Source organism: Ictidomys tridecemlineatus, chromosome 2, assembly GCF_052094955.1.
Source record: "Ictidomys tridecemlineatus isolate mIctTri1 chromosome 2, mIctTri1.hap1, whole genome shotgun sequence".
NCBI lineage: Eukaryota > Metazoa > Chordata > Mammalia > Rodentia > Sciuridae > Ictidomys > Ictidomys tridecemlineatus.
In genome coordinates this window covers 112,622,756-112,646,932 of record NC_135478.1, presented here as the reverse complement: position 1 = coordinate 112,646,932, position 24,177 = coordinate 112,622,756, and the positions used below count along the sequence as shown (strand labels likewise).

At 48.9% G+C, this 24,177-nt stretch overlaps 1 protein-coding gene across 4 annotated transcripts; it reads right to left on the bottom strand.

Moving 5' to 3' along the window:
• Positions 1-2,872: 2,872 nt before the first annotated feature.
• On the bottom strand, positions 2,873-23,647 carry Patz1 (POZ/BTB and AT hook containing zinc finger 1). 4 transcript variants are annotated; one of them, XM_005339861.4, is made up of 5 exons: positions 21,449-23,646; positions 19,957-20,020; positions 12,664-12,835; positions 5,840-5,977; positions 2,873-4,370 (listed from the first exon to the last, which is right to left on the bottom strand). In XM_005339861.4, the coding sequence occupies exons 1-5, from the start codon at positions 22,717-22,719 to the stop codon at positions 3,952-3,954; spliced, it is 2,064 nt and encodes a 687-aa protein (XP_005339918.1). In that variant the 5' UTR covers positions 22,720-23,646; the 3' UTR covers positions 2,873-3,951. The 4 variants fall into 4 exon arrangements, with proteins under 4 accessions (XP_005339918.1, XP_005339919.1, XP_021575510.1 ...); XM_021719835.2 differs by having other exon boundaries at positions 4,227-4,370; positions 5,840-5,912; positions 21,449-23,645; XM_005339862.3 differs by lacking the exon at positions 5,840-5,977 and having other exon boundaries at positions 21,449-23,643.
• Between the last annotated feature and the right edge of the window lie 530 nt (positions 23,648-24,177).

Sequence of the window (24,177 nt, the reverse complement as noted above, 5' to 3'; positions counted from 1 at the left end):
CTTAGTTATAAAAATAGTGTCTACCTTGGTGGGCAAATGTAAACACACATAAAGAAGGGGGCCTGATACCCTTCACTCGACTATGTGTGTCATTATTATGGTTATTGTTATTAGGAACACTTTATTGTTATGAGCTTATCAAAAAGGCCTGATACATAAAAAATAAAAATACAAGTGGAGACCTGTGCTTGGGAATACCAAGTGGGAAGCATGGGGAAAATCCAGAGGAAGCCAGCTTATGTGCAGTTGGTTTTGGGGTTCCCCAAGGCCACCAAGAGAAGGAATGAAGAGGGCCAAAGTAAAGACTTAAATTTATTCACCCTTGGGAAGCCTGGCTTTGTACTCAGCTCCTGATACATATTATTAAGCTTTATTCTTTTCTGTCATCTCCACTTTAGACAAAGAAGCCCAGGCTTGGAGTATAGCTAGAATTGTAAAAAGTATCTCAAAAAAGTATATCCTGAGACTGGCCACAGCCCCACCTGCTAGGCCCTGGGTCCCATCTACTCTTAGCTATCAGTGGCCATATTTCTCTGCAGATAATGTTCACCAGGTTCCCTTGTACAACTGGGCCTCCCTTACCTGTACAGGGGCAGAGATGGTAGTCACTGCCACATAAGGTGAGTGCTGTGTCCCAGTCTTGATGTATTCTTGGCCCAGGCCCTTGAGCAGAGGCAAGTTTGCCTTCATTTCACTGTGACTCAGAAATGCTTGGGGTAGAGTCCAAGTTACCCCAGAGGGTCAGTCTTAAGGATGAAAATCTTGCTTACTAACACAGGGTTTCTGGGCCCTTCCTCTGTCCCTCGGTGGCTTTTTTCTACTGCATTGCTCTCTCTTTCTTGGGATGTGGCAGAATAAGAGCCTCTTCCGTGCTGAGAATAGCATGGGGTACTTACATGTGCATTAAGGAACTATCACTGGGATCTTGGGAATACAGTCTCTGGAGTCAAGACAGACTTGAGTTTGAATCCTGGCTCTGCCACTTACTACGTGACCCAAAGGAAATGTTTCCATCTCTTGGAGTCTGTTTATCATCTGGAAGGTGATGCTGAGAGTTAGGTACAAAGTCTGTTTGCCCATGAAAATGGTATCAGATAGTCTTCTCAGCTTGTCTTACTGATGAAGACACAGGCTCAGGGATTTGCCCAAGGTTGATAGTGAGCAGATGGAACTGAGAAGCCAAAACTCAGGTTCTCTACTATAGACCATGTGCAAAACTCATTACGCATCCATGTTCTGCCCAGCTTTTCTTCCTGTGTCATGGAGAATAGAGAGGATGGGAGGAATGCTGGGCACCTCTACTTGCTGCTTAAGCCTCCAGGTGAGTCATGTTTTGGAAAGGGCTTGCTGCTTACTTTACTCTTCCTCTCCTGCCATGACAGATATTCCTTTTTTTTTTTTTAAATAATATTTATTTATTTATTTTTAAAGTTTTCAGTGGACACAACATCTTTGTTTGTATGTGGTGCTGAGGATCGAACCCGGGCCACACACATGCCAGGCGAGCATGCTACCACTTGAGCCACATCCCCAGCCCCAGATACTCCTTTTTAACTATAGTCCCTACCAGGGGTGTCTAGAAGGCAGGACTAAGAATGTCTTCTGAAGGAGTTGAGACCAGCCCAGTCAAATCCCTGGCTCAAGGCCAGGTTCTCTTACCAACCAGCAGGTGTGATAAGTTGGCAGATTCTATGGTGGTCACAAAACCACATGTCCACAGAACCTTGGCATTCTAGGGTCAAGCTTTTCTTTGCTAACTCACACCACATGGCCTACACCACTCCTCACAGTCTAACAACTTACCCAAGATTTTTTTTTTAATATATTTTTTTTAGATGTTGATGGACCTTTATTTTATTCATTTATTTATATGTGGTGCTGAGAATTAAACCCAGGGCCTCACACATGCTAGACAAGTGCTCTACCACTGAGCCACAACTCCAGCCCAATTACCCAAGATTTTGTGTAAATGGATGAAAATTTTTTAAAGCAGTTGGGAGTCTGCCTTTAAGCCAGAACAATGTGACTACTGGTATTAATGTGGGTCTAAGTAAGTTTATACTTTGTTCCTCCTGGTCTATGTTTTCTTTTCTCTCTCTTTGATCGCTGTTTTCTTTTTTGCTTAGAAATTAAATGTTGTTTCTATTCATTTAAAGGTTTCCCTCTTTTGAGATTTTCTAAGCTATCCAGGGTGCCTTAAGTCTGCCTGTCCCTTAATCCTGATTCTTGCTCCCATTAATTTTCTGTCATGCTTATTTCTTGCCCTGTTTGCTGTACTCTCTCCCACTTTCCTTCATACATTCATCACTAATGATGCCACAACCTTTTGTGTAACATCAAGTTGCAAAGTCTAGAGCCCCTTGGTCTTGAGGATTTTCTTGCTGCCTATGTCCCTTCTTAGTTCCTAGCTGGTTGATGTATTGAGTCCCCTCTCTAGGTCCTCTCTCCCAAAGGCCTAATATCTGCCTCACACCTTCCTCGACTAGCCTACCTACCCTCCTCTATTACTATCCCCTCACCTTGCCCACCTTTTCCCCCTTGTACTCCTCATCATACAGACTCATATTTAAATCTGCTTATCAACTGTCTTTCCCATTAAATTCCACAGATGTATCTTGTTCAGCACAGGGCCTAAAACCCTGCCTGGCACACAAGCAGTACAGACAAGTAGTAATATTTGTTTTTACAAAATTGGATGCAGTTAAGTCTTCAGTGGGAACATCCACTTAATAGTCCCAGTGGACCTCGTACAGTGAAGAAGAGAAGTATCTTGGGATCCTGTCCACACCCCAGATACAGACTGCTCACCTCCAGGTCCCAAAGACCGCCCCCGCCCCCAGCCGAAAAACTGGACTCAAGGGAGCAGGCAGAATAAGGTACTAACATTTTTAATACAGTCTGATCAGATCAATTCACATCACAAGGTCAACCTGGGTTTGCTCATGTATGACACAACCAAGGTACACAATAACCCTACCTGTTGGCTCTCCTGCCTTCCTGATTCCCAACAGCACTGAAACTCCTACTTTCCTGACCAGACTGGCATTTTAAAATTTTTGCATAAAACTATTTCTTCCATAGACTCCAAACAATCAACTAGCCAAGTTAATTATAGTACATCTAAACGAAGTTTTAATACTAACCCTAACTGTGTGACTGCGGTTTACAAAGAGCTCTGTATCACCTGGGATAGCTTTCAGTAGCAATTCACTACAACTGGTCCTAAAAAATAATAACAATAATAATAATAATTAGAGAATTAAAACCCAACAGCAAGTTGAATGGTTAAAATCGTGTAAGAACTGGAATTTGGGGTGGGGGTGTCCTCAATGGCTGAGCTTGTCCTAGCAGCGAAATTCTAGCCTCCAGCCAGGCTCAGGAAAGTCTGGTGTCCTCCAGGCCAAGGGCTAAGCTCAGAGGGGCTCTTGGAGGACACTCACCCCATGGTCCATGGGATGCTGTAGGCTTATGGTTTCCTTAAAAACAGTTGGGCATCAAGGTTGTATGAGTGGGTGGAGACCCCACTATGATTTATTTTGAGGGATATGGGAAGAGGGAATGAGGAATTAGAGAAGTGGGATGGAACCTAAATCTCTTGAGGTCCCAGAATGCCATAGGGTTTGGGTTTGGAATTGGAATCACTAAGAACTGAGCACCAGGATTCTGATTTCTGCCCATTAGAGAAACCGGAACTGGTGTTGCCTTAAAGGCCTATGTAGTGTTTCTGCCTTTGTCCCATAGAGGGACCTGCAGATATTTCTGCAGATGAGAACCTATTTCTAAAGACCATTTGGGGAATGGGTAGTAGACAGGGAGTAGGATTGGGGGGGGAGTTAAAAACGAATAAAAATCTCTCAGCTACAGAACCCAAAGACAATCACTTCCCTCCGCATTCACAGCATTTTTCAGCAGTCCCCAGATGGCTGTTTCTGTGGGGACACAGCATCTGCCTCACTTCCCCTCAGGCCCCATGGGTTGCTGGTCCACCTCAGGATCTACTAAAGATGATGCAAATGCCGACTGAACAATCTGAAACCCAAAGGACTCGAGGAGAGACATGTTCTGCTGGGGAGAGAATGGTGAGCCAAGGGCAGGGCCCAGGTCACCCAGGGGACCACCAAGGGCCCGGACATGCACCTTCTGGATGTGTTTGTTCAAGTAGGACTTAGAGCGGAAGAAGCTCCCACATTCAGGGCATGGGTACTTCTTCTCCCCGTCAGACTCCATTTTGTTTTTAGGGACTGCCATGTCACAGGAGAAAGAGCCGTTGGTGCTCTGCTTCTCCGGCGTCTTCAGGTCACTGGCATCTGAGAGGTCACCATAGGAGTCAGAGCTCTCAATCGGATCCTGATGTGAGCATTTCTGGCCTTCTATGAAAAAAAAAAAAAAAAAACACAGGGGAGAGATGAGGCCAAGCTTTGGAGCTGCCCCCTCTGGAGGGGTCATGAGAGGCCTGCTCACAGGCCTATGGAGGGCAGCTGATGGCCAGCCATTGCCCTGACAGAACCCATGGAGGTTTGGCTGGTCAGTCTGGGAGCCTGGAGTGCCTATGGGGGTGACACAGCAGGGCCCTGGGGCTGCCAGCCTCCCTCGATGTGGACTCATCATGCAGGTGTACATGTAATGACTCACCATCATTTCATCATTTCAGCCTGCTTTAAGGAAGGGATACAAAGAGGGGACCTTTACTGCTTCTGCCCAGAATGACTCAAAGACCCCCAACTCCTAAGTGCTCTCTTGGATGCTTCCTGGGGTATAACTATTCTGATGTTGCTGAGCAGTCAAACAGTGGCCTCATCTCCTGTACCAGCTGGCTGCAATCCTTGCAAGGCAGGCAGAACCAGAACTATGAGGTCTCTTCCTAGATGACAAGACTCCATCAATGGCTCAGACACAAACCAATCCAAACACAAGCCCTGACTTCATGTCCTTCCTCCTGCTCAAACCCTTCCAGGACCATGTAGCCAAAGCACACAAATTAAAAGAACTCTGAACTATTGAGTCTGCTGGGTGTCCTACCCAGGGCCCAGGACAAGTAGACCAAGAGACAACCCTCACTGCTCTGCCTTGCACGACTTACACCAGAGTCTTTTACCAACTATCAGCTTCCTGCCTGGGTCCAGAAAGCCATGCTGGGAAGGGAGGTCTGTGATGGGAGCATGGAGCATGCCATCTCTACCATAGTCCAAGCCCTTGGCCTCATTCCAAGACAGTAACAACAACAATGACATAGAACACAACAACCTGAATCAACCAATAAAGGTGGGCCTGGGAGCTCTCCACAAACCAACTCCAAATCAGAGATCATCAGGTAGTTCATTTATTGCCATGCATCTCACAAACACAGCCCAAGCCTCTCCAGAAAGGACCACTCAGAGCAACCAACAACCTCTATTGTGGGAGAAACCAGTCATTGGCTCCTATAAGCTCACAGGGTCAACAAAGGAGAAAGCATTCAGTTGCAGCTCCACACCATCCTACGGGCAACAGGCAACCGACAGGCCCAGAGGGACTCATCATGCAGGGCTTCTCTTCCTGCCCTGAGCCTGGGGTATCCCTGCAGGGCTCCAGACAATAGGGGCTGGCCAGGTGGGAGGAAGGAGGGCTAGGGAAGAGGAGGCGGAGGCTGGACTTTGGCAGTGCCCTAAAGCTTCACTCAGTACCCTGGAGTGAGATACCCACAGTGACTTTTATTTTGGATGCCACTGCCACTTCAATCTCTGAGCCTCCTCAAGGCAGCCGGAAAGCCGGCAGCCTTCCCGCCTCCCCACACCCGGCCCAGCGCCCCCACAACACAGTCTGCGCAGAGAAGCAAAGTGCAGAGCAAGGGGTCGCTTGCCTTTGTTGCCATAGGTCCTGGCGCAGTGGAACGCTGCTCCCCCATTCAGGATGGGCTCCTGGTGCCTGGAGACCTGGGGAAGGGGAACACCGTGGTGGGTTTTAACATGGACCTTTAAGTAGGAGGCAGAGGAGAAACCTAAACAAGACAAAAGGAGATGAGATCCCGCGGCCAGCAAGAGAGACCACTCTGCTCCCCCGCGCCTCTCCTTTGGCGGCTCTGGCTAGCCTTCCCAGGTCAGCTGCACCTAGAAGGGACCCCCTCCTTGGCTCAAAAACAGCTGTGGCCAAATGAGCCAAGTGGCTGAGGATTAACAATGGCACTGTCCATGAATCAATCAGCTTCTCTGAAAAGCCCATTCTGAAAGGCTCATTGAAGGACCCAGCCAGCCACCTGGTGGGATGGCCTCAGATCCTGCTCCCAATTGCCCTTGGGCTTATAGGATGCTTCAGTGACATTTTGAGTGGATGGCCCACACTCCGGGTCAAATGCAGGGACCATGGCTAGAAATGTGGCCAGATAAGTACGTGGGGCTCTAGGACAGCTCCAGGACCCCAGCCAGCAGAATGCCTACTTAACATTTGTTACAGGGAAGCTGAACATCAAACCAGATGGCAATAAAAGGAAATCCTCAAGGAATGCCTCCAAGGATTCCCCTCCTTCTACCTGTTAAGATATGTTCTCTTTTGCTAACTTTCCTGCCTTCAGAATAATTGGATTTAGTAACTACTTAGACCTTCTGAAGAACAACAATAAAAATAGGAAATTATGTTTAAGAGGCATGGTCATCTCTATATGGTGCTCTTTTGGTTCATCCACCAGATTCACTTAGAGAAGAAGAAACCAGGATGATCTCTATTTGTCTTTATTTTGTTTTGAGGGAGGGGCAATCCAGCCATCTTGGAGCTAGCTGTTCCAACTTACTCCCAGGTGCTCTGTCAATTTGAGCCCTGAGATATCTCAGGCTGGGAAGAGTAGCTATTGGGCCAACTTCTATAGCAGCCACAAGTTCAAGGATACAGTATCAGTTAGGCCAGGTAGAAGAATTTCAACTTTAGTTTCACAGGAAAGAGGTATGTCACTGAACTACACTGTGGTCAAGGATCAGAAAGTGCCTTCAGCAGGAACCAAAGCTTTTTTAGTATATGGCCCACTTGGGGTGCAAGTGCTGACAGTATCCCTTTAATCCATTCTAGAACTGGTCAACACATTCTCAGACACTCTCATTCCCTTTTTACATTACAATCACAGGATCACAGGGAGATCTATTGCTAAAGGGTCAGAGGATAGAGTGTACCTTATAATGTCTGCCCCAAATTTGTAAGTCTGAATACCATAGCATTTTGCATGCTGCTAGAACTATAATAAAGGCTCATCTTTAGTAAATAGTGGCAGCATACCAGGGTCTATCATATTGCCCATACTATTTCACAGAATTTTCCTAACACCTATGTGTTGGAAATTATTATTATGAAACAAGAGGCCTGGACTCACTCTAATCCTACAACCTGGTGCCACCAGAATTTGGCAAGACTCTTTAATGAGTCCTGTATTTTGGCCCTGGTGATAGAAACATCCTTTGGACTCTGTCAGTAGATTTCACTATCACCAATATTCTGCCATATTGGTGGGTTAGGATGGAAGCAAGTAGTAGACAGAGAACTGGCCTGTGGAAAGCTTACACACTCCCAACAGCAGCAGTTGGTGGTTCTGGAAGAAAATGTGAAATACAGAGAATTTCTTTCCTTTCAACACAGCTACTTCAAAAGATCTGCATGTACAAGGTGCCAGTGTCCTGTCCTGCCTAGGAGAGTGAGCTATCTTGGATGGCAACTTGAAGTGGTTGGCCTGGGGCCAGTCACCAGAGGACAGACTGGTTGGGCCCGTGTAAACATTTAAAAAAGGGAGGCTCTAGGCAAAAACAAGAAGACAAAGCTACTGGGAAAAGGCTCTTAGTCCTGCCCCTTGAGTTGGTGCTGTGGGAACCTCCAAAACCAAGCTAAAACAGGAAATATTGGCCCCTGGCAAAAAGCATAAGAACCTTACATATGATATCACTTTAGAAAAGATTTTTTTTCCCTTTGGTTTTTAATCCTTTGTGGTCCTCTAAAATAGCATGAATGTCCCCTATCCCTGCACTGCCATGGCATGCCACAGCAGATGGGAAAGGAGGGGGAAAGCACCAGGAATTATAATATTTACTCCTTGTAGGGAGAGCTATACCAGGAGAATACAACAGATACTCAATAAAAATTTTCTGCCTTTTCCTGAAAGACAGTCTGAGAAACATGTGGCTGGGTCCTCTTGACTTTACCCCAGCTGTAGATTGTACTATCTATAGCAAAACCACTTGGTGGGGTAGCAGGAATGGATCCACAGCTGCCACCTAAAGCCCAAAATTTAAACACAGAGCAACTTGGCAGCCAAGTATTGGGATGAAACAAGCTGAGCTTCTGAGCAAAACACGGCTTTTAAACCAGACATATTTAGCCTTAATTCTAAACTCACCAGCCCATTCACCACTGATTAACTAAGAGCCTGAAGGATCCGGATCCATGATACATGTGACAAAAATGCTTTATGCACATGTGGATGCTGCTACAACCAAAGAAACCCCCTCTCTCTTCAGAGATGAAGAGTTTATTAGCAAAAGACCACTGCTCCTCAGTTGTATTTTCTTGCCTGGTGTCCCAGCAATTCACATTCCAGAAGCAAATTCTCCTCTGGCAGATTCCATGTCCACGCAGGGATTAGAGACTGCTTTTTCTCTGTGCAAACCCTGGAGAGGCCATATTCAACTGTGCACTAGGACTGTCAATTCATGAGAATGACAAGTTGCCTGGGCCATTTGGAGGGATACCAGGGGATTGAACTCAGGGGCACTCAACCACTGAACCACACCTGCAGCCCTATTTTGTATTTTATTTAGAGAAAGGATCTCACTGAGTTGCTTAGAGCCTTGACTTTGCTGAGGCTGGCTTTGAACTTGAGATCCTCTTGCCTTAGCCTCCGGAGCCACTGGGATTACAGGCATATGCCACCGAACCCACCTTCTTCTATTTTTAAGCAATAATGTTTGAATCCAAATGTCTCTGTCAAAGGCAGATTCCCAATAAGTCTATTCCTTATCCCCATATTTGTACAAAGATACTGCTATAGAATTTTTTTTGTTAGTTTGTTTTGGTGGTGCTGGGGATTGAACCTAAGGCCTTGTACATACTACGCACTCTACCAACTGAACTATATACCCAGCTTCTGCCATAGAAATTTTGTTTTAAAGCCAGGCACAGTGGGGCTGGTGTTGTAGCTCCATGGTAGAACACTCGCCTGGCACATGTGAGGCACTGGGTTGGATCCTCAGTGCCACATTTAAATAAATAAATAAATAAAGCTATTGTGTCCATCTACAGCTTAAAAAAAAATTAATTAATTAAACAAAAAAGCCAGGCACAGTGGTACATGCCTATAATCCCAGCAATTTAGGAAGCTGAAGCTGGAGGATCAAAACTTCTTCGAGGCCAGCCCCAACAACTTATTGAGAACCTATCTCAAAATGAAAACAAAAACCAAAAAACCAGGAGGGTGGGTAGCTTAGTGGAAAAGTGCCTGTGGGTTCAATGCCCAGTACCAAAAAGGTAAAGAAAAAAAGAAAGAAAAAGAAATTTTAAAAGAAAGAAGAAAATCATCAGGTCAGGACCTTCTCTCCTTCCCAATATTCACAACTCAAATGATTTCTTCAACCTGAGAATATGGGAACAAGCTTTTCTAGTTATAATATGCTCTCTAACACAAACAATCTTCTTCTACAAATGATAAAAAACATGTCCTGATATGTCTCTAGGATAAAGAGAGTCACCTGTCTCCTAAACTTTTTTTTTTTTTTTTTTGCCGGGGGGGGGGGGAATACCAGAGATTGAACTCAGGGGCACTTGACCACTGAGCCACATCCCCAGCCCTATTTTGTATTTTATTTAGAGACAGGGTCTCACTGAGTTGCTTAGCACCTCGCTATTGCTGAGGATGGCTCTGAACTCTCGATCCTCCTGTCTCAGCCTCCCAAACCGCTGGGATTACAGTCATGTACCACCATGCCAGCTGTCTCCTAAACTTGCATCTGACTCAAGTGTGGGGGTAGGGCCCACAGGCTATATCTTCCTACCTTTCCCATTCTTCACAGCCAGTAGTTTTGTAGCAAAGGCTGAAAAAACGCAGATCTATAGGTAGTTAAGTTGATTGTTCAAGAACTGTTGAGACTGAAGGATCTCAGAGGATACCTGATTCAAATTTGCAATCCTTCTGCTTCAGCCTCCCCAGAATCACTGGGATTACAGGTGTGCACAATTGCACCCAGCCACCTAATTCAATCTTAACTGCTCTGTCCAGCTAGCTAACATTTATCCTTTGCTTGAACTCTTGCAAAAATAATAACTTTTTTAAAAAAAAATTTTTTAAATGTTTTTAATGTGCTGAGGATGAAACCCAGAGCCTTTCAGGTGTGAAGGAAGCACTCTATCCCCAAGAACATCCATTTCTTCAGGCAACGCCTTTGTATTCAGTCTTGGTGTACGTACAGCTAAGGATGACACAGAGCTCTCTCTCTGCATTCTAATTCCAATCTCTCAGTGTTGTTACTGTCCAGAAAGAACCTCTTCCTCTTCCTAGAAAAAAAGCCCTTCTTTCCTCTTCCTATTTCTGCCCTTGAAATGAGTCCAGAGGTGGCATTATGCTTCTTCTCTTTGATAAAGACTACAATTGTTTTCTCTTCCTTCTGAATACCCAGCATGGTTAGAACCAGAGCTTTCTTTTTTTTTCTTGGAGGAATGGGACTTCCTCCTTTGACTATCGGACCCAAAAATGTTTAAACTGTGATCCAGATCTCGTCTTGTCTTTTCTGAGAAAAGGTGGACTCCAGTTTATTCCTATGGATTCCCCACTCTAATCACAAAGCTCATGACTGTTGCCCAAGTCCTCTCTGCTAGCTCTTGGGGGGAAAATTCTGAGATACAATAATTTTTGGCTTGGCCACATCAGCTGTCTCCTAACTGGGTCAATTTTCCTGCTGTTCCCAGCTGCTCTCAGCTCTTCTCCTGAGCTGGACTCCCATGGATCCTGGGTCTCTGATTCGCAGTCTGGGCTGAACTTTCCAGGTTTTATCATTGGTATCCTTTTCCATTCTGGTCTCTGACCCCAGTTCTGGGACTGGGAACTTCAACACTGACAACTTAATAAAAGGCCTGCTGACAGTGCATTACGGCAGGTTTAGAGTTATTTGGGTTACTGTCACGGAGCCAGGTTAGCATGAAGCAAGATAAACAACCAGCTTTTTCTAGGGCTGAGGCAGTCCTGGCCAAAACTGTTCTGATAATTTTCCCTGCATGCACAACCCTACTGCTTGCTCCATAGGGGAAGCTCCCACCAGAAATGGGCTGTGGCATGTCAGAAAACAGGACAGACAGCCTAAGCAGCTTTAATTACTACTTCACCAACTTTCACAGCAGGTTTTCTAGTGGAACAAACAACAACATCCAGTTGCCTTCATGGCAAACCCCAGGTGTGAAATCTCAGGGAGGCACCCAGTTCCAGGATACCAAGAATACCCTGTTATTCAGCAACCCCCCCCACATCAGGAACCTCAGTACACACAGAGACAGCACAGGCACCCAAGGAGTTCAGTCAAGACCTGCAGGAGTGTTGTGCTTGGTCCAAACCAGAATGTCTTTGAGCAGTATTTTTCCTACCATTTTTTCAAAATACACAGATGGGGCCTCCCAAATGTGTAGTTCCTTGTGGGTTCAGAAAATGTTCACTTACCTTGTTTCTTGAATACACACAACAACTCTGTGAGGTGGGAAAGGGAGGTGTTCTTGACCCCATTTAAAAAAAGAACCTGAGACTTGGTGAGGATAAGGGGGAGCTCAAAGCCACATAGCAAGGGGCTGGGACTCAACCCTGAGCCCCTGACTCCTGGTTCAGTGTTCAACCCTCTAAGCCATACCCCAGACTTCCAGACAAGAGTGCTCCAAGAGATGCAGACATCCCAGCAACATCTCACGTGGTCAAAGCAAGAATGTAGTACAGAAGCATCCTCACACCCACACAGACAGCTGGCCCAACCTCCTGTAGCACAGACAGAGAGCAAGCCTCCTCCACAGACACTGTGCTTGCAAACACAAACTTCCAACACTTCCAACAGTCAACTAGACCCAGCAGAGCCTGATTTCATCCATCTCAACTGTTGCCACAGTTAAACACTACCTAGGCCAACCTCATCCTCAAGCACACTGCCCTGCTCAGAACACCTACTTTCCTCTCTTGTCAAGGCCACATGCTTGAATTTGAGCTCTCTCTTCTGACCAACTCTGCTAGAATGTTTCTGCTTCTTGTTCATCTCCAGACTTGACCTCTTCCCTGGCTGCTGATTCATATGCCAGTGAATCAGCCATCAAAATCTTTGAAGCAGGACCCCTTTATGTCCTACTCAGAACCAACAACTCCCCTTCCAACTCCAGTAGTTAAGTAACATTTGCAAAATGCATCCATCCTGCCACCTGAGCAGCAGATGTGTTATGGGTCCACGCTGGGGAATCACCTCTCTCCTATTTCCATCTTAGGTCTCCCAGGACCTTCCATTTCAAGCACCCCAAACTTCTTAGGAAGGAAGGGATTGCAAACAGCTAGCTGGGTCACGAAGGCATTTATTATTCAGTGGGAAGGGAAGGCTGTGCAAAGAGTAGAGTCTGAGGCAGGGTGGTCAAGACACTCCTGGGCCTCCCATACAAGCTCAGGCCCATCCTCTGGAAGTGAAGAAACAGTGGGAAGATTACCTCGATTACAGATACTGCAGAAGTTGCTCGGCCCCTCACTGTGCTTCTTTAGGTGGTCTGCCATGTATGCTGCCCGCAAGTACTTCCCACACACCTGGCAGGGCACCTTGTCTTCATGACAGGCCAGGTGGGAGCGCAGACGGTCTCGGGTGGCAAAAGAAGCATTGCAGGTCTGAGGGCAGAAAGGAAAATGAGATGAGATGAAACCCTGCATTCCTCACTTGACCAACCAAAACATGAAACAAAAACAGGTTCTGGCCAGAGCTTGGACTCTCTTTAGAAGGAGCTTTAGAGTCTGGCTCAGGCTCTCGAACCAGAATGCCAAGTAGCTGCTCTTATTTCCCATGATGCCTCCTTATAGAACATCTGAGTTGGAATTACTGGTTCTATGAACATTCCCAGAACATGGCAAGATAAATTCTACACACCTCTACAAAGTTAAGTGTTAGATATTTGTCCATTCTTTCATACACACACACACACACACACACACAGAATTGTAGATGGACACAAAACCTTTATTAATATTTATGTGGTGCTGAGGATTGAATCCAGTGCTTTATACATGCTAGGCAAGCGCTCTACCACTGAATTAAAACCCTAGCCCAATATTCGTTCATTCTTAATCATTAAGCATTGACTTCAGGTGTGCTGGCTATAAGTGAATTACAGATGAATTACTGGCATCTAAACCAGTCTTTCTGTTCTCCATCCCAAGCTTTCCTCTAGTTTTATACAAAGAATTCAATTTGTTCATTTTATTCAAAAGGGACATTAGTCTTGGTTGCAGAGAAATGGAAAAGCAGGATGAAGCACAGAGATGACTCTTCATAATAATTTTATGACTTTGAATTGAAAAAGCAGCCCATCAGCTGAGCACAATGGCACATGTCTATATCTCCAGCAGCTTTGGGATAATGAGACAAGAGGATGACAAGTTCAAGGCCAGCCTTGGTAACTTAGCAAAAGGTAAAATAAAAAAAAAAAAAAAAAAGGGCTGGGAATGTAGCTCAGAGGTAAAGTGCCCATGGATTTAATTCCCAGTAAAGAGAGACAAAAGAGTCGGGGAGCAGAGGAAAGAAAGGAAAGAAAGGGAAAGGCAACAGCTCATAAAATTCTACTAATGTGAAAATCCTCGGAAAGAACAAGGCCAAGAGGTGGAAGCTTTGAAAGCATTTGTGAAATGTTAAGGTGAGGAAGAGCTGGTAATAACAAAACAATGATATCAGACTACACTGACTGAGAAGGACCTGCCTCTTAGCCTATTAGAGGCATCTGTCTCATGTAGTCCATTGTTACAGTTATAGCAGCCTTCTGAAGAAGGCTGTGTGACCACTTCTAGTTGTACACAGCCAAGGAAAGCCATAGTGTGAACACCAACTCACAGCCAGGTTCCAGGAATAGATGACCCAAGCATTTGCACCCCGGGTCCCAGGTCCCAGGTCTCCAGGTATTTCCCAGTACCAGAGGACCTTAGTATCGGGCAATATCTCTCCCTACCATCCCTTCCTCTGCTGAGATGTGAAAAGGTAACACCAGCCTTGGGGGAAACAAAATGTCAGAAAGCCTGAGAAGGGGTAAAACTAGTTATGTTCAAGCTATTTTGGTTCCTTGGAGGTATTTCAGGGGTTCTAGTCAAGTTTCACTCGTTTCTTTTCTCTATGTGTGTGCTTACTGTTTCAGAACTATGAAAGAAAGCAGCATTTCCCTTTAAGGGCATTATACATTTCAGATCAACTTTTTCCCCCCAGTGGTGCTGAAGATTGAACTCAGGGCTTCATGCATGCAAGGCAAGCATTCTACCACTGAGCCACATCCCCAGTCTATAGATCAACTATTAACCCACTGAAGAACCACTACACATTAACTAACTAGAATGGAGATACTCCAGTAGTCTGTTTAGAAGTAGATCCTCAGGACCTGAAATCTCATGGTAAGTGTCTGAACACTGTCACTATTTACAAATGTTTATCTGACTCCTTACTATACAATCAAAGCAAGAAGCAAACACATACAATGTTATAGAGGTAGAAGATATCACCATTTACTAATCTGGCTCCAAATATCTCTGCTCTAGCACAAACCTTGCTGTTTCCAGTCATTGTTTTATTGTAAAAGTGATAAACTTGAACAGAACAAGTTACACTAATGCAATACTGCTTTTATCTATTGGGGTTTTTTAAATTATTATTTTAATGTTCAGTTTATTTGTTTGATTAATGAGGAAGCTAACTTTAGAAAATGAATTTGCCCAAAGCCCAAAACTTAGTTACTGAAGAAAGTAGCAATCTCTAAAAAAGAAAAAAAAAAAAAATAGCAATCTAAACACCCTCACCACAGCCAGGTAAGTACTGGAGTAATCCTCCTAACTACTCAGATCTTCTTTTCCCAGTTTACATCTAGGAAAATGGAGACTCTGAGAGGACACAGGACAGCTGGGGTATAAACCAGCTCTGAGTCTGCTCTTTCCATCATCAGATTTGGTAGAGGTACATCTTGTAACGGAAAAATGCTGGGGCTGGGGATGTGGCTCAAGCGGCAGCGCACTCGCCTGGCATGCGTGCGGCCCGGGTTCGATCCTCAGCACCACATACCAAAGATGTTGTGTCCACCAAGAACTAAAAAAATAAATAAATATTTTAAAAAATTTTCTCTCTCTCTCTCTCTCTCTCTCTCTCTCTCTCTCTCTCTCTCTCTCTCTCTCTCTCCTCTCTCACTCTCTCTTTTAAAAAAAAAAAAGAAAAGAAAGAAAAATGCTGGTGCTTATTAACACAGTGTACTTGGTAACCATGACTCCCCTGCTAGGGAAAAATGAATGGATTTGTACAGGGAAATTTCAGCACTTGGGTAACTTAGAAAGCATCCTACAAGCCAGGTGCAGTGGTATGCCTGTAATCCCAGTGACTCAGGAGGCCAAGACATAAGGATCACAAGTTCTAAGATCAGCCTCAGCAACTTAGCAAGACCCTTTCTAAAGAAATAAAAAGGGCTAGGGATGTAGCTCAGTGGTAGAGTGTCCTGGGTTCAATCCCTGGTACCAAAAAAAAAAAAAAAAAGAAAGAAAGAAATAAAGAGAAAACATCCTGGGTACTTGGTCTTATGATCCCAGGTGGGCCCCACCTCAGTCTGGCACCTTGTGACCTGATGACATGCCACAGTGGGAGAGAAACTCAGAAACTTCCATCCAGCCAATCAGCCTGTAAACCAGAGCAAGGGCTGCCATAAATACCACTGGGAGAGATGGTGTACCTGTCCATTTATCCCACGGACAAGAGTTGGTTTTGCTAGGCAGTGACCTGAGAACCGCCCTTCCAGCAGTGAGCTGGAGTATGATCTAAGCCTCAGAACTCAAAGGAAGCAACATGGATCAGGTATAAGAAAATGGAGCTGAAAGCACACATTCAGCATTCTCTCTCCCATAGTCCCCAGGAGAGGGAGCCAGTAGAGGGGTATGAAAGAGATGCCTTGTTTCTCTTGCCAGCCTTTATTTGGATCTGCCCTCTAAAGGCTTTGCCTGTCATGCCTTTCTACCTAAAGATGATGGACAGCCAACCCTCAATTATCCACAAGTGGATTGTCCATTTGGGGATTAGCTAAGAAAATTAAAATCCCAGAGCAGGCTGGCTTCCCCCACCCCATCCTCCATTGATTATCTCTCAAGGAATGAAAGCTAACTTCAGCCCGAACAAACATAATTAGGAATGTAAATCTGCTACTGGGGAAAGAAAACACACACACACACAACAAAAACTTTCACTGTGTTACAAAGCCAAGCTGAAGTGATTGTTGGCTTCTCTGTGCCAGGATTAACCCTCTATGGCTAGAGTCCCCAAGGTTTTCTGGGTAAATTGTAAAAGTGTACGCGTCCAAGTCTAGGCCTGCCAGAAGTTCAGACAACATAAAACATGAAAGAGCCTGGTCACATGACCCAGGAGTAAAGAGAATTGGCCGAGAGACAGATTTCAAAGAAGGGGACACCCAGAACCTCCAAGCTAGGGTCACTCAGGAGAAGAGTACTCCCTGTTCTGGAGACAAGAAGACAGAGGGACTCTGATGGGAAGAAAGCCAGCTAGCAGCAGAATGCTGATCACTTGTGGTACTTGAAATGCTTGCCCTGCCCACAGCCAGTGCTTTACACAGCCTGCTAATATTAGGAAGCACATCTGCCAGGTCCTGGTCCAGACTTCCTGAGCTTGGGCTATCACCTCTGGTCACTACCACTCAACACTGAGCTCACCTCCCACACTTTCTAAAGGTTTTCTTTCTGAGAGTTGAGCAGCTTGGGAATGGGGCCCAAACAGTACCAAGGACACTAGTGCACACCCCTACCCCTGGTGGTCTTTGAAGTCTGGCAGCTTCAGAGGACATCTTGAGCAGCCTTTTTCCTACTGTGGAGGAAAAGTCTAATGGCAAATACACAGAGGTCCAGCTCCATATGCCTTGTTAATCCCTTCTTCTTGAGGGTACCCCGATTCATTCTTTCTCTAACCAGCCCAACAAGTGGGGCCATTGGAAGCAATGGGAGAAGTCTTAAGTTGCTCCCCACTCTCAGTTTTAGGCTACACTCTACCTGGGTGACATGTCCCACTGGCACAAATCTGGCAGTGCCTGGGGCCCATGAACCAGTCAAGGAGAACTGGACCAAGCATCAAGTAGACGTGTGAGTCCCTGCCAAACTTGAGGCTTCCTACCCCTACATTCAGATGGACTTTCCACTCAAGCCATGGCACCAGACTCTGTAACTGGCCCCTTTCATCAGTGGCATCAGGAAGGGCCAAGAGGTTATATGGCCTGTGCCCAACCTGCCAAGGGCTCAAGGAACCAACTCCCAGAAAGCCATCTCTTCACTTCTGATGCTTTCAGCATACCACATTATGCCAAACAGGTGCCCTTACTGTTTAACCAAGCCCAGAATATGAGAGCCAGCATATCTTCACTTGCTGGGTCCTCATTAGGAGAGTTCTGACAACAGGGCCAGAAGGGGGTGAGCAGGTCTGTGAAAGTGTGTGCTGGAAGAGCAGGGCAGGAGTGGGGCTTATACACCAAGGGACAATGATGTCAGTGTTATGACACAGACCAAGGACAAAACACACAAAGCCTCAAATGTTAGAATGAAAACTTTTATCATCACTCCTCTTCTCCCCATGGAGCATGCAGGGGCTGAGGGACATACCAGTGGGATCGAAGGATCAATATCTGCTTTTTCAACCCCTAAAGCCATATACTGGAATAGCCCAATATAAAGCTACTGGTTAGTTTAGTTCCTGAGCAGATCAGCTAAAACCCCTCAAAAGCACAAAAGTCTAATTTACTAGCCAGAAATGAAAGCAGAACCTATCTGAATGGGAAAGGGAAAGGGCAGCACAGTTGATCCTCGGTGGAGTTGCACCAGAGGCTTCTCTGGAGGCAGTATCACTCCCAGAGTGGGAGGAGGGTGGCCAGACCCCACTTCCCATGCCTTATGGGAAAGTGTTGCCAGGGAAGGAAAAGGAAATAAACTAGTGGCTTAGTTCCTGGGAAAGCACCAACCTCCAGCAGGCCCAGGCTTACCACCTGTTGCAGGGGTGGGGGGGAAGCAGGCAAGAGATCCCAGAAAGAAACTTGGAGGCTACTGGGGGGATCCAGAAGGGTGCTCCCTGCTACCCCTATCTGGGGACCCTGAGCTGGGACAAACTACCAAGTCATCCCTGGAGGAGCTGGGCATGATGGGTAGGAACCACCTTACTGGCCTCTCCTAAAACTGGGGTCTCAGGCCAGTCACTACTCCCATTCCCCTCCATCGTACACCATCTCCAAGGAAGCCCAGGCTAGCCTACAGGCCACTGGGTAAAGGCCCGGCTACTCTCTGCGGTGGTCCAGCCCTGCCTCAGATATCCCGGCGGGGCTGGGCAGAAGAGAGCGTTGCTGGAGTGTGTTGGGCCCAGGTTTTCAAGGGTTGGGAATGATTTTTTTAGAGAAAGGGAAAAGGCGGTGTCAGGAACTGAATGGGACGACCTCCACAAAGCAGGCTGGGCAAAGTCCCATGATGGCAGGTCGCTAGGAAGAGGTTCCAGGGGCGGCAGGCCGCTGCTGCTCCCAACCCACACCTGGAAAAAGGGCAGAGAGTGCAGGTTACCCCCCCAGGCCACTGGGCATGCCCCCACTGCCCTCTGGGCTCCTCCTATTCTGCCCGGGGCTCCTCAGCACACTACCTGGGAGAGTCAGAATGTGCTCTGTGATGAAAAAATCAGAGATAGAGAGAAGAAAGCAGGCAAAGATAGATCCCAGCAGGCCCTCCCTGGGTCAACCTCTTTGGGAGACACCACCTAGCTATAGTCCATGCTTGGCCCCTGGGGGCTTTTTGCCCTACTATAGCACATCCATCCCTCCCTACAGGTCTCCCTGAACCCTCTCCCATGCTACCAACAGTTTAAGGAGAAGTAGCTTGTCCATGCTAGAAGTTGTAGTAGTATCCACAACCCTGTCTTGCCCTCATTTGATAGCAACTTGGCCCACGAGAGGGGGAGACAACCAAGAAGACAGAAGCATGTTTTCCATTCACAAAGGAATGTTCAGTGGCCAGGAAAGGAAACTCAATTTTCTGGGCACCAGCAGGGTCCCCAGATGTTGTTCAAGCAGACAAGGGTAAGAATCTCATCCGGCCTTTCCAAAGTGCTGCTACTATGCAGAGAGCCTGAGGGAAAAGGAGACGCTTGCTCTCCAATCCTCCAAATGCCCTGGCTGCTTGAATCTGTGGCTCAGGATAGTTTAAGCAGGTGCTGGTGTTAAGAGATTAGACCACCCACTCCTTACTACTTGCCTCCCTCACTGCCTTGTATTCTAGGCCGAGGGGACCTGGATGGAGCTCTAACTCAGACTAGACAAAGGGGAAAGTTATTGGCTAGACCTCCCAGAGCCACTTAAAATCTGTGCAATACCTGCAAACTGCTTAGAACCAGCAGTTGGGCCCAGCAAGGTACCAGGTCCCCCAGGACAACACTTGAACAATGTGGCCCATCATCCAAGGAGCCAACAAACACCAGGAGAGGAAAGCCAAGCAAAAGAATGAAGACAGAGACAGGGTGGGAACCAAGACCAAGCAACCAAGAAGGAAAGAACATCAGCCATGGGGGAAGGAGGGCTGGGGTAAGGAACAAAGGAGGACAGAGGGAAGGTAGAGGCACAGAGTAGGGAGGTGTGCAAAGCGGTGGTCAGTCAGCCGGCCCCAGCACACACAGCAGCTTGCTCATGGCCGAGGCTGTGAGAACAGCAACATTCTCCTTCTGCCCATTTTTGCCCTGGCCCGGCCCCTACCTGACACTTGTGAGGTCGCTCAGAAGTGTGCACCTGCTTGATGTGTCCATTCAGATGATCAGGCCTGGAAAAAAGACAACCAAGAGGGACTTAAAAACAACAGGACATGAAATACGAGGTACAAATTTGACTAGACCACACAACACCCACAAGGGCCTACACACACACTATAGTAAAGGACTCCCTCTTCTCTAACCCAGCATGACAAAGATAAGTCACCACCCGGGTCTGGCTCCATAGGCCCAGGCTCTCTGCCCTAGTTTTCTCTAGAGGGGGAAGGGAAGTGAACATTTGTTTCTGATTCTGCCTACCCACCCCTGACAATTTCCCCCAGTAGAAACTCAAATGATTTCTAGGACCGGAGGTGGAGGCTTTAGAATGAGGCCTTGCTGCAGCCTTTCCGGGAGGGGGTGCGATTCATTGTCCAGACTAAAGCCCCTTAGAAACTCAGTGTTCCCCTCCCCCAGCCTCTCCCGCCACAGCAGCCAATGAATGCCACCCGGATGGAATTCAGTCCCCAGAGACCAGCAATGAAGCCTTAAGTCCCCAGCTAGGCTGGTAAGCCAGATGCCCGCCTGAGCAGGTGGGCAGGGGCTGCCTGACCGGTAAGACTGGTTCCTAGTTGGGGCCCCTCTGAGGGAGTTTTCCATCCCTAGGTTCATACACAAGGTCTTCAAGATTCAAGTTAAAACCAGTCTTTTATTCTGAATATTCTCTAAGAGAAAAGCAAAAACAAAAACAAAACAAAACAAATTAAAAAGCCCTCTGCTCCCAGACAAGTCCTCAGTTCCCTACCAGGCTCACTAGAAAACGAATCTAAAAAGAGGTCCTGCCCTCCTTCCATTCTTTCCTGAAAACTAATGAGTACATATAGGAGATCTGTGGGTTTGATTAGTTTCTGGGGCCACCAGGTTAGAGAAGATCAACGATTTCAGTATTACAATGCAGCTCTGGGCGCTTGGCTCTGTCTCTCTCAATCCCAGGATCCTGTAAGGGGCAAAGCTGGAGTCTGTACTAATCCAGGATGGCTGTGTTGGGGGATCTGGTGCCTCAGGAGTGTAAAGAGTCCCAGATGCACTTGTTCCAGTCCTTCCCTCCACAGCTATTCAAGCAGGGAAAGTCTGCAGAGGAGCCCAGCCTCCCGCCCCCAGAGTGGGCCCCACGCCTGGTGCCGGAAACACAAAGGGAGCCCAGGGAGAAGAATGGCCAGGCCATGGCTCTGGCCAGAAGAATCTGGCCCCTTCCCACAGGCCCCTTGGGAAAGACAGTAGGGTATGTCTAGTGCCAGAGAATTTGCCTGAAGGAAGAGAAAGCAGGTCTTGACCACCCCATTTCAAAATGAATACCCTTAAAACAATCTCCTGAAACCCAGGATGGTCCTATTAAGATCTAGTGATCCTCCACAAGTCCCATATCCCCAGATCTTTGCAAGAAACTGTTACATGAACCAGAACTAAGGTCATGGCAGGGGAGGGGAGGGTGCCTTTCTCACCTGGAGAAGCCTTTCCCACAGCTCTGGCAGATGTACGGCTTGCCCACCGACCCATCATGGGACCGCACATGGTAGGACATGCGGTCTTTTCTCTTGAACCGCAGCCCACACACAGGACAGGAGTAGGGCTTCTCCCCAGAGTGGGACAGCTTGTGCCGGTTTAGATGGTACACATCTCGGAAGATCTTGCCGCAGATCTCACAAGCCACCTGCTTCCTGGTCCGGCTCCTCTTTCGCGGGCCATCGGGATCCTCAGAGATGGGGAGCCCATTCTCACCCAGCCTCGGAGGAGGCAGGTCGATGTAGCCCAGTTGGAGGCTGGTGACACCATGCTGAGCCTCATGCTGCCGGAGGCGGTTGGCATCAGTGAACACCTTCCCACATAGGCCACACGGAAGGATGCCTGCCTCCCTTAGGCCCCCTGGGGACCCAAACATTGAGTCCAGCAGGTTGGCCTTCCTTGGACGGCCCCGGCCCCGCTTGCCACTCAGTGGAGGGGCACTTGATGTCACATTGGGAAATGGGGAAGTCAGCAGTTGGGGGGAGAGGGGTCCAGCCACCATGGGCAAGCGGTCCACCCCAGGTAACACAGGCAAAGAGGCTTGGCTCGCAATGGCTGCACCTGCGGCCCGGGCTGCTTCCTCCTCAGGCTGCATGCTGCCTGCAATACCATTGCTGTTAGCTGCCAAGGCTGCCCCGTTAGTCATGTCCAAAGGGAAGCCCAAGTCAGAAGTCCCAGGGGGCCGAAAGAGCATGATGTCGGCCCGGGCAGGGGGCACCAAAATCTGCACATTGGACTGTTTGATGACTTCCTGGCAGATCTCGATGACCGATCTCATCAGCAGGAACTTGGCGGCCGTCATAAGCTCTGGGAAGCTCTCCAGGCGTACCACGATGCGAGAAGTGTAAGCGAAGTCCAGGATGTCCCCGAACACCTTGGAACTGATGGTGTGCATTTCCAACTCCCGGCTGCCCCCGGCCCCGCCGCCAGGAGCTGCCGCCGCGCCCCCCACATCAGCAGGACCCCCGTCCGCAGCTCCGCCGTCGCCCAACTGGGCACTGAACACCGACTCAAAGTACTCGCTGCAGGCGGCCAGCACAGCGCGGTGCGCTGGGAAGCTCTCATCGCCCACCCGCAATAGCACGTCGCAGAAGCGCCCGCCGTTTTTGCGCTGCTGGTTCAGGTTGTGCAGCATCTCTGTACTGTGTCTGCTCACCTGGTAGGTGTAGCAGCCCGACGGGCCGCAGGAAGCGTCGTTTACCCGCTCCATGGCCACCGCCCCCTCCCCACTAACCGGGCCGCCGCACCCTCCGCCCGCCCCCCTCCCTTCCCCTAGGCAGCGAAAAGCGGGGCGCAGCGAATGTGTCCACACTCCCCACACGTGCCCGCCTGGGGCTCTGTAGTCTCGCAGGTGCGCCCAGCGCACACGCCCCCTGCCCGGATCGTACTGTCTAGACTACGGGGCGCACCACTCCCAACATAGCCACCCCCACCCCAATTGGACAGCTAGCAGCTCTCTTCTCTCCGCCTGCCCGCCTCCCCTTCACAGTCTACCTTCACGGGGGTAAGCGAGCGAAGAGGTGCGCCCCTCCTGCAACCGCGCCTGCCACCTCCTCTCCCGCCCGCCAGGCGGCGCCGGCGCGCAGCCAGGAGGGGCGCGCACACGCGGGGAGGAGAAGGGGTCCGCCGCGCAGGCGCGCGCGCGGCTTTTCCCGGGCCCGCTGGGGGCGCGCGTTGCGTCCCCTGCAAAGCGCGAGCCGGGGCGGGGGCGCCGGAGCAGAGGAAACAAAAGGCGAAGGCGGCGGCGGCGGGGCGCGCACGGGGGCGGTGGCGCAGGCCGAGTCCTGGAGTCTGGCGGCGGCGACAGCTGAAGCGAGCGGATGGGCAGCGGCAGCAGGGTGGGCCCTTCCCTGGGCCAGGCGCAAGCGGCGGCGGAGCGGCGGCGCTGCGGCCCCGGGCTCCGTGTGTTCGGAGCGGAGGAAAGATGGCAGCGGCTGCACTTCCTCTTGCACTTTCACCCCTGGGGGGAGGAGAAGGAGGGGGCGATACCAACAACACCCCCCCCTCTCGCTTGCAGAAAAAAAAAAAACCGCGAGCTCGGCGTGGGGGGCCCCCGGTGCCCCCGGCCCTGCACGTGCGCGCCCGGATCCCTAGCCTGGGCCGCCCCGCTCTGCAAACTTTCCACTTTCTTTGTGCCGAGAGACCCCCCCCCTCACCCAGCCGAGGATGCACGTCCCCCCTTCCCTATTTATACGCCCCCCCCCGCAGCTCCGCTCCCCCCGCTTCCTGCCCCCCCTCCCCACTCCCCAGCTCCGCCAATGCAAGAGCAGCTTGAGCCCCCGTCGGCCCCCGCCTACCCACCCCGCCCGCGGGGCCGGGGGCTGCAGTCTAGCCCCCCCGGACCAATGCAAACGTAGCGCCGAGCCAGCAAACCGCTCCTACTGCCCCTCCCCTGCCCGCTGAGTGTGGCGGCGAGCGGGCGGGGGGTGGAAGACCGAAGGGTGTAGATCCGGGCCCCCCAGCCTGCGGTGCGCACCCGCAGGTTGGACGAATGTTGGCACCCTGGTAACCCCGCTTTGATGCGCAAAATCCCCAGTGCTCTCCTGTGACCGCTTCCCTGCTTCCAGACCCAGGAAAGGCTGGGGGTCCTTGCCCGGGGCAGGCGAAACTGCGAGAGCCGCTTCTGCACCCTGCTCACTGACCAAAGTGAATGGGCTAGGCGCCCAGG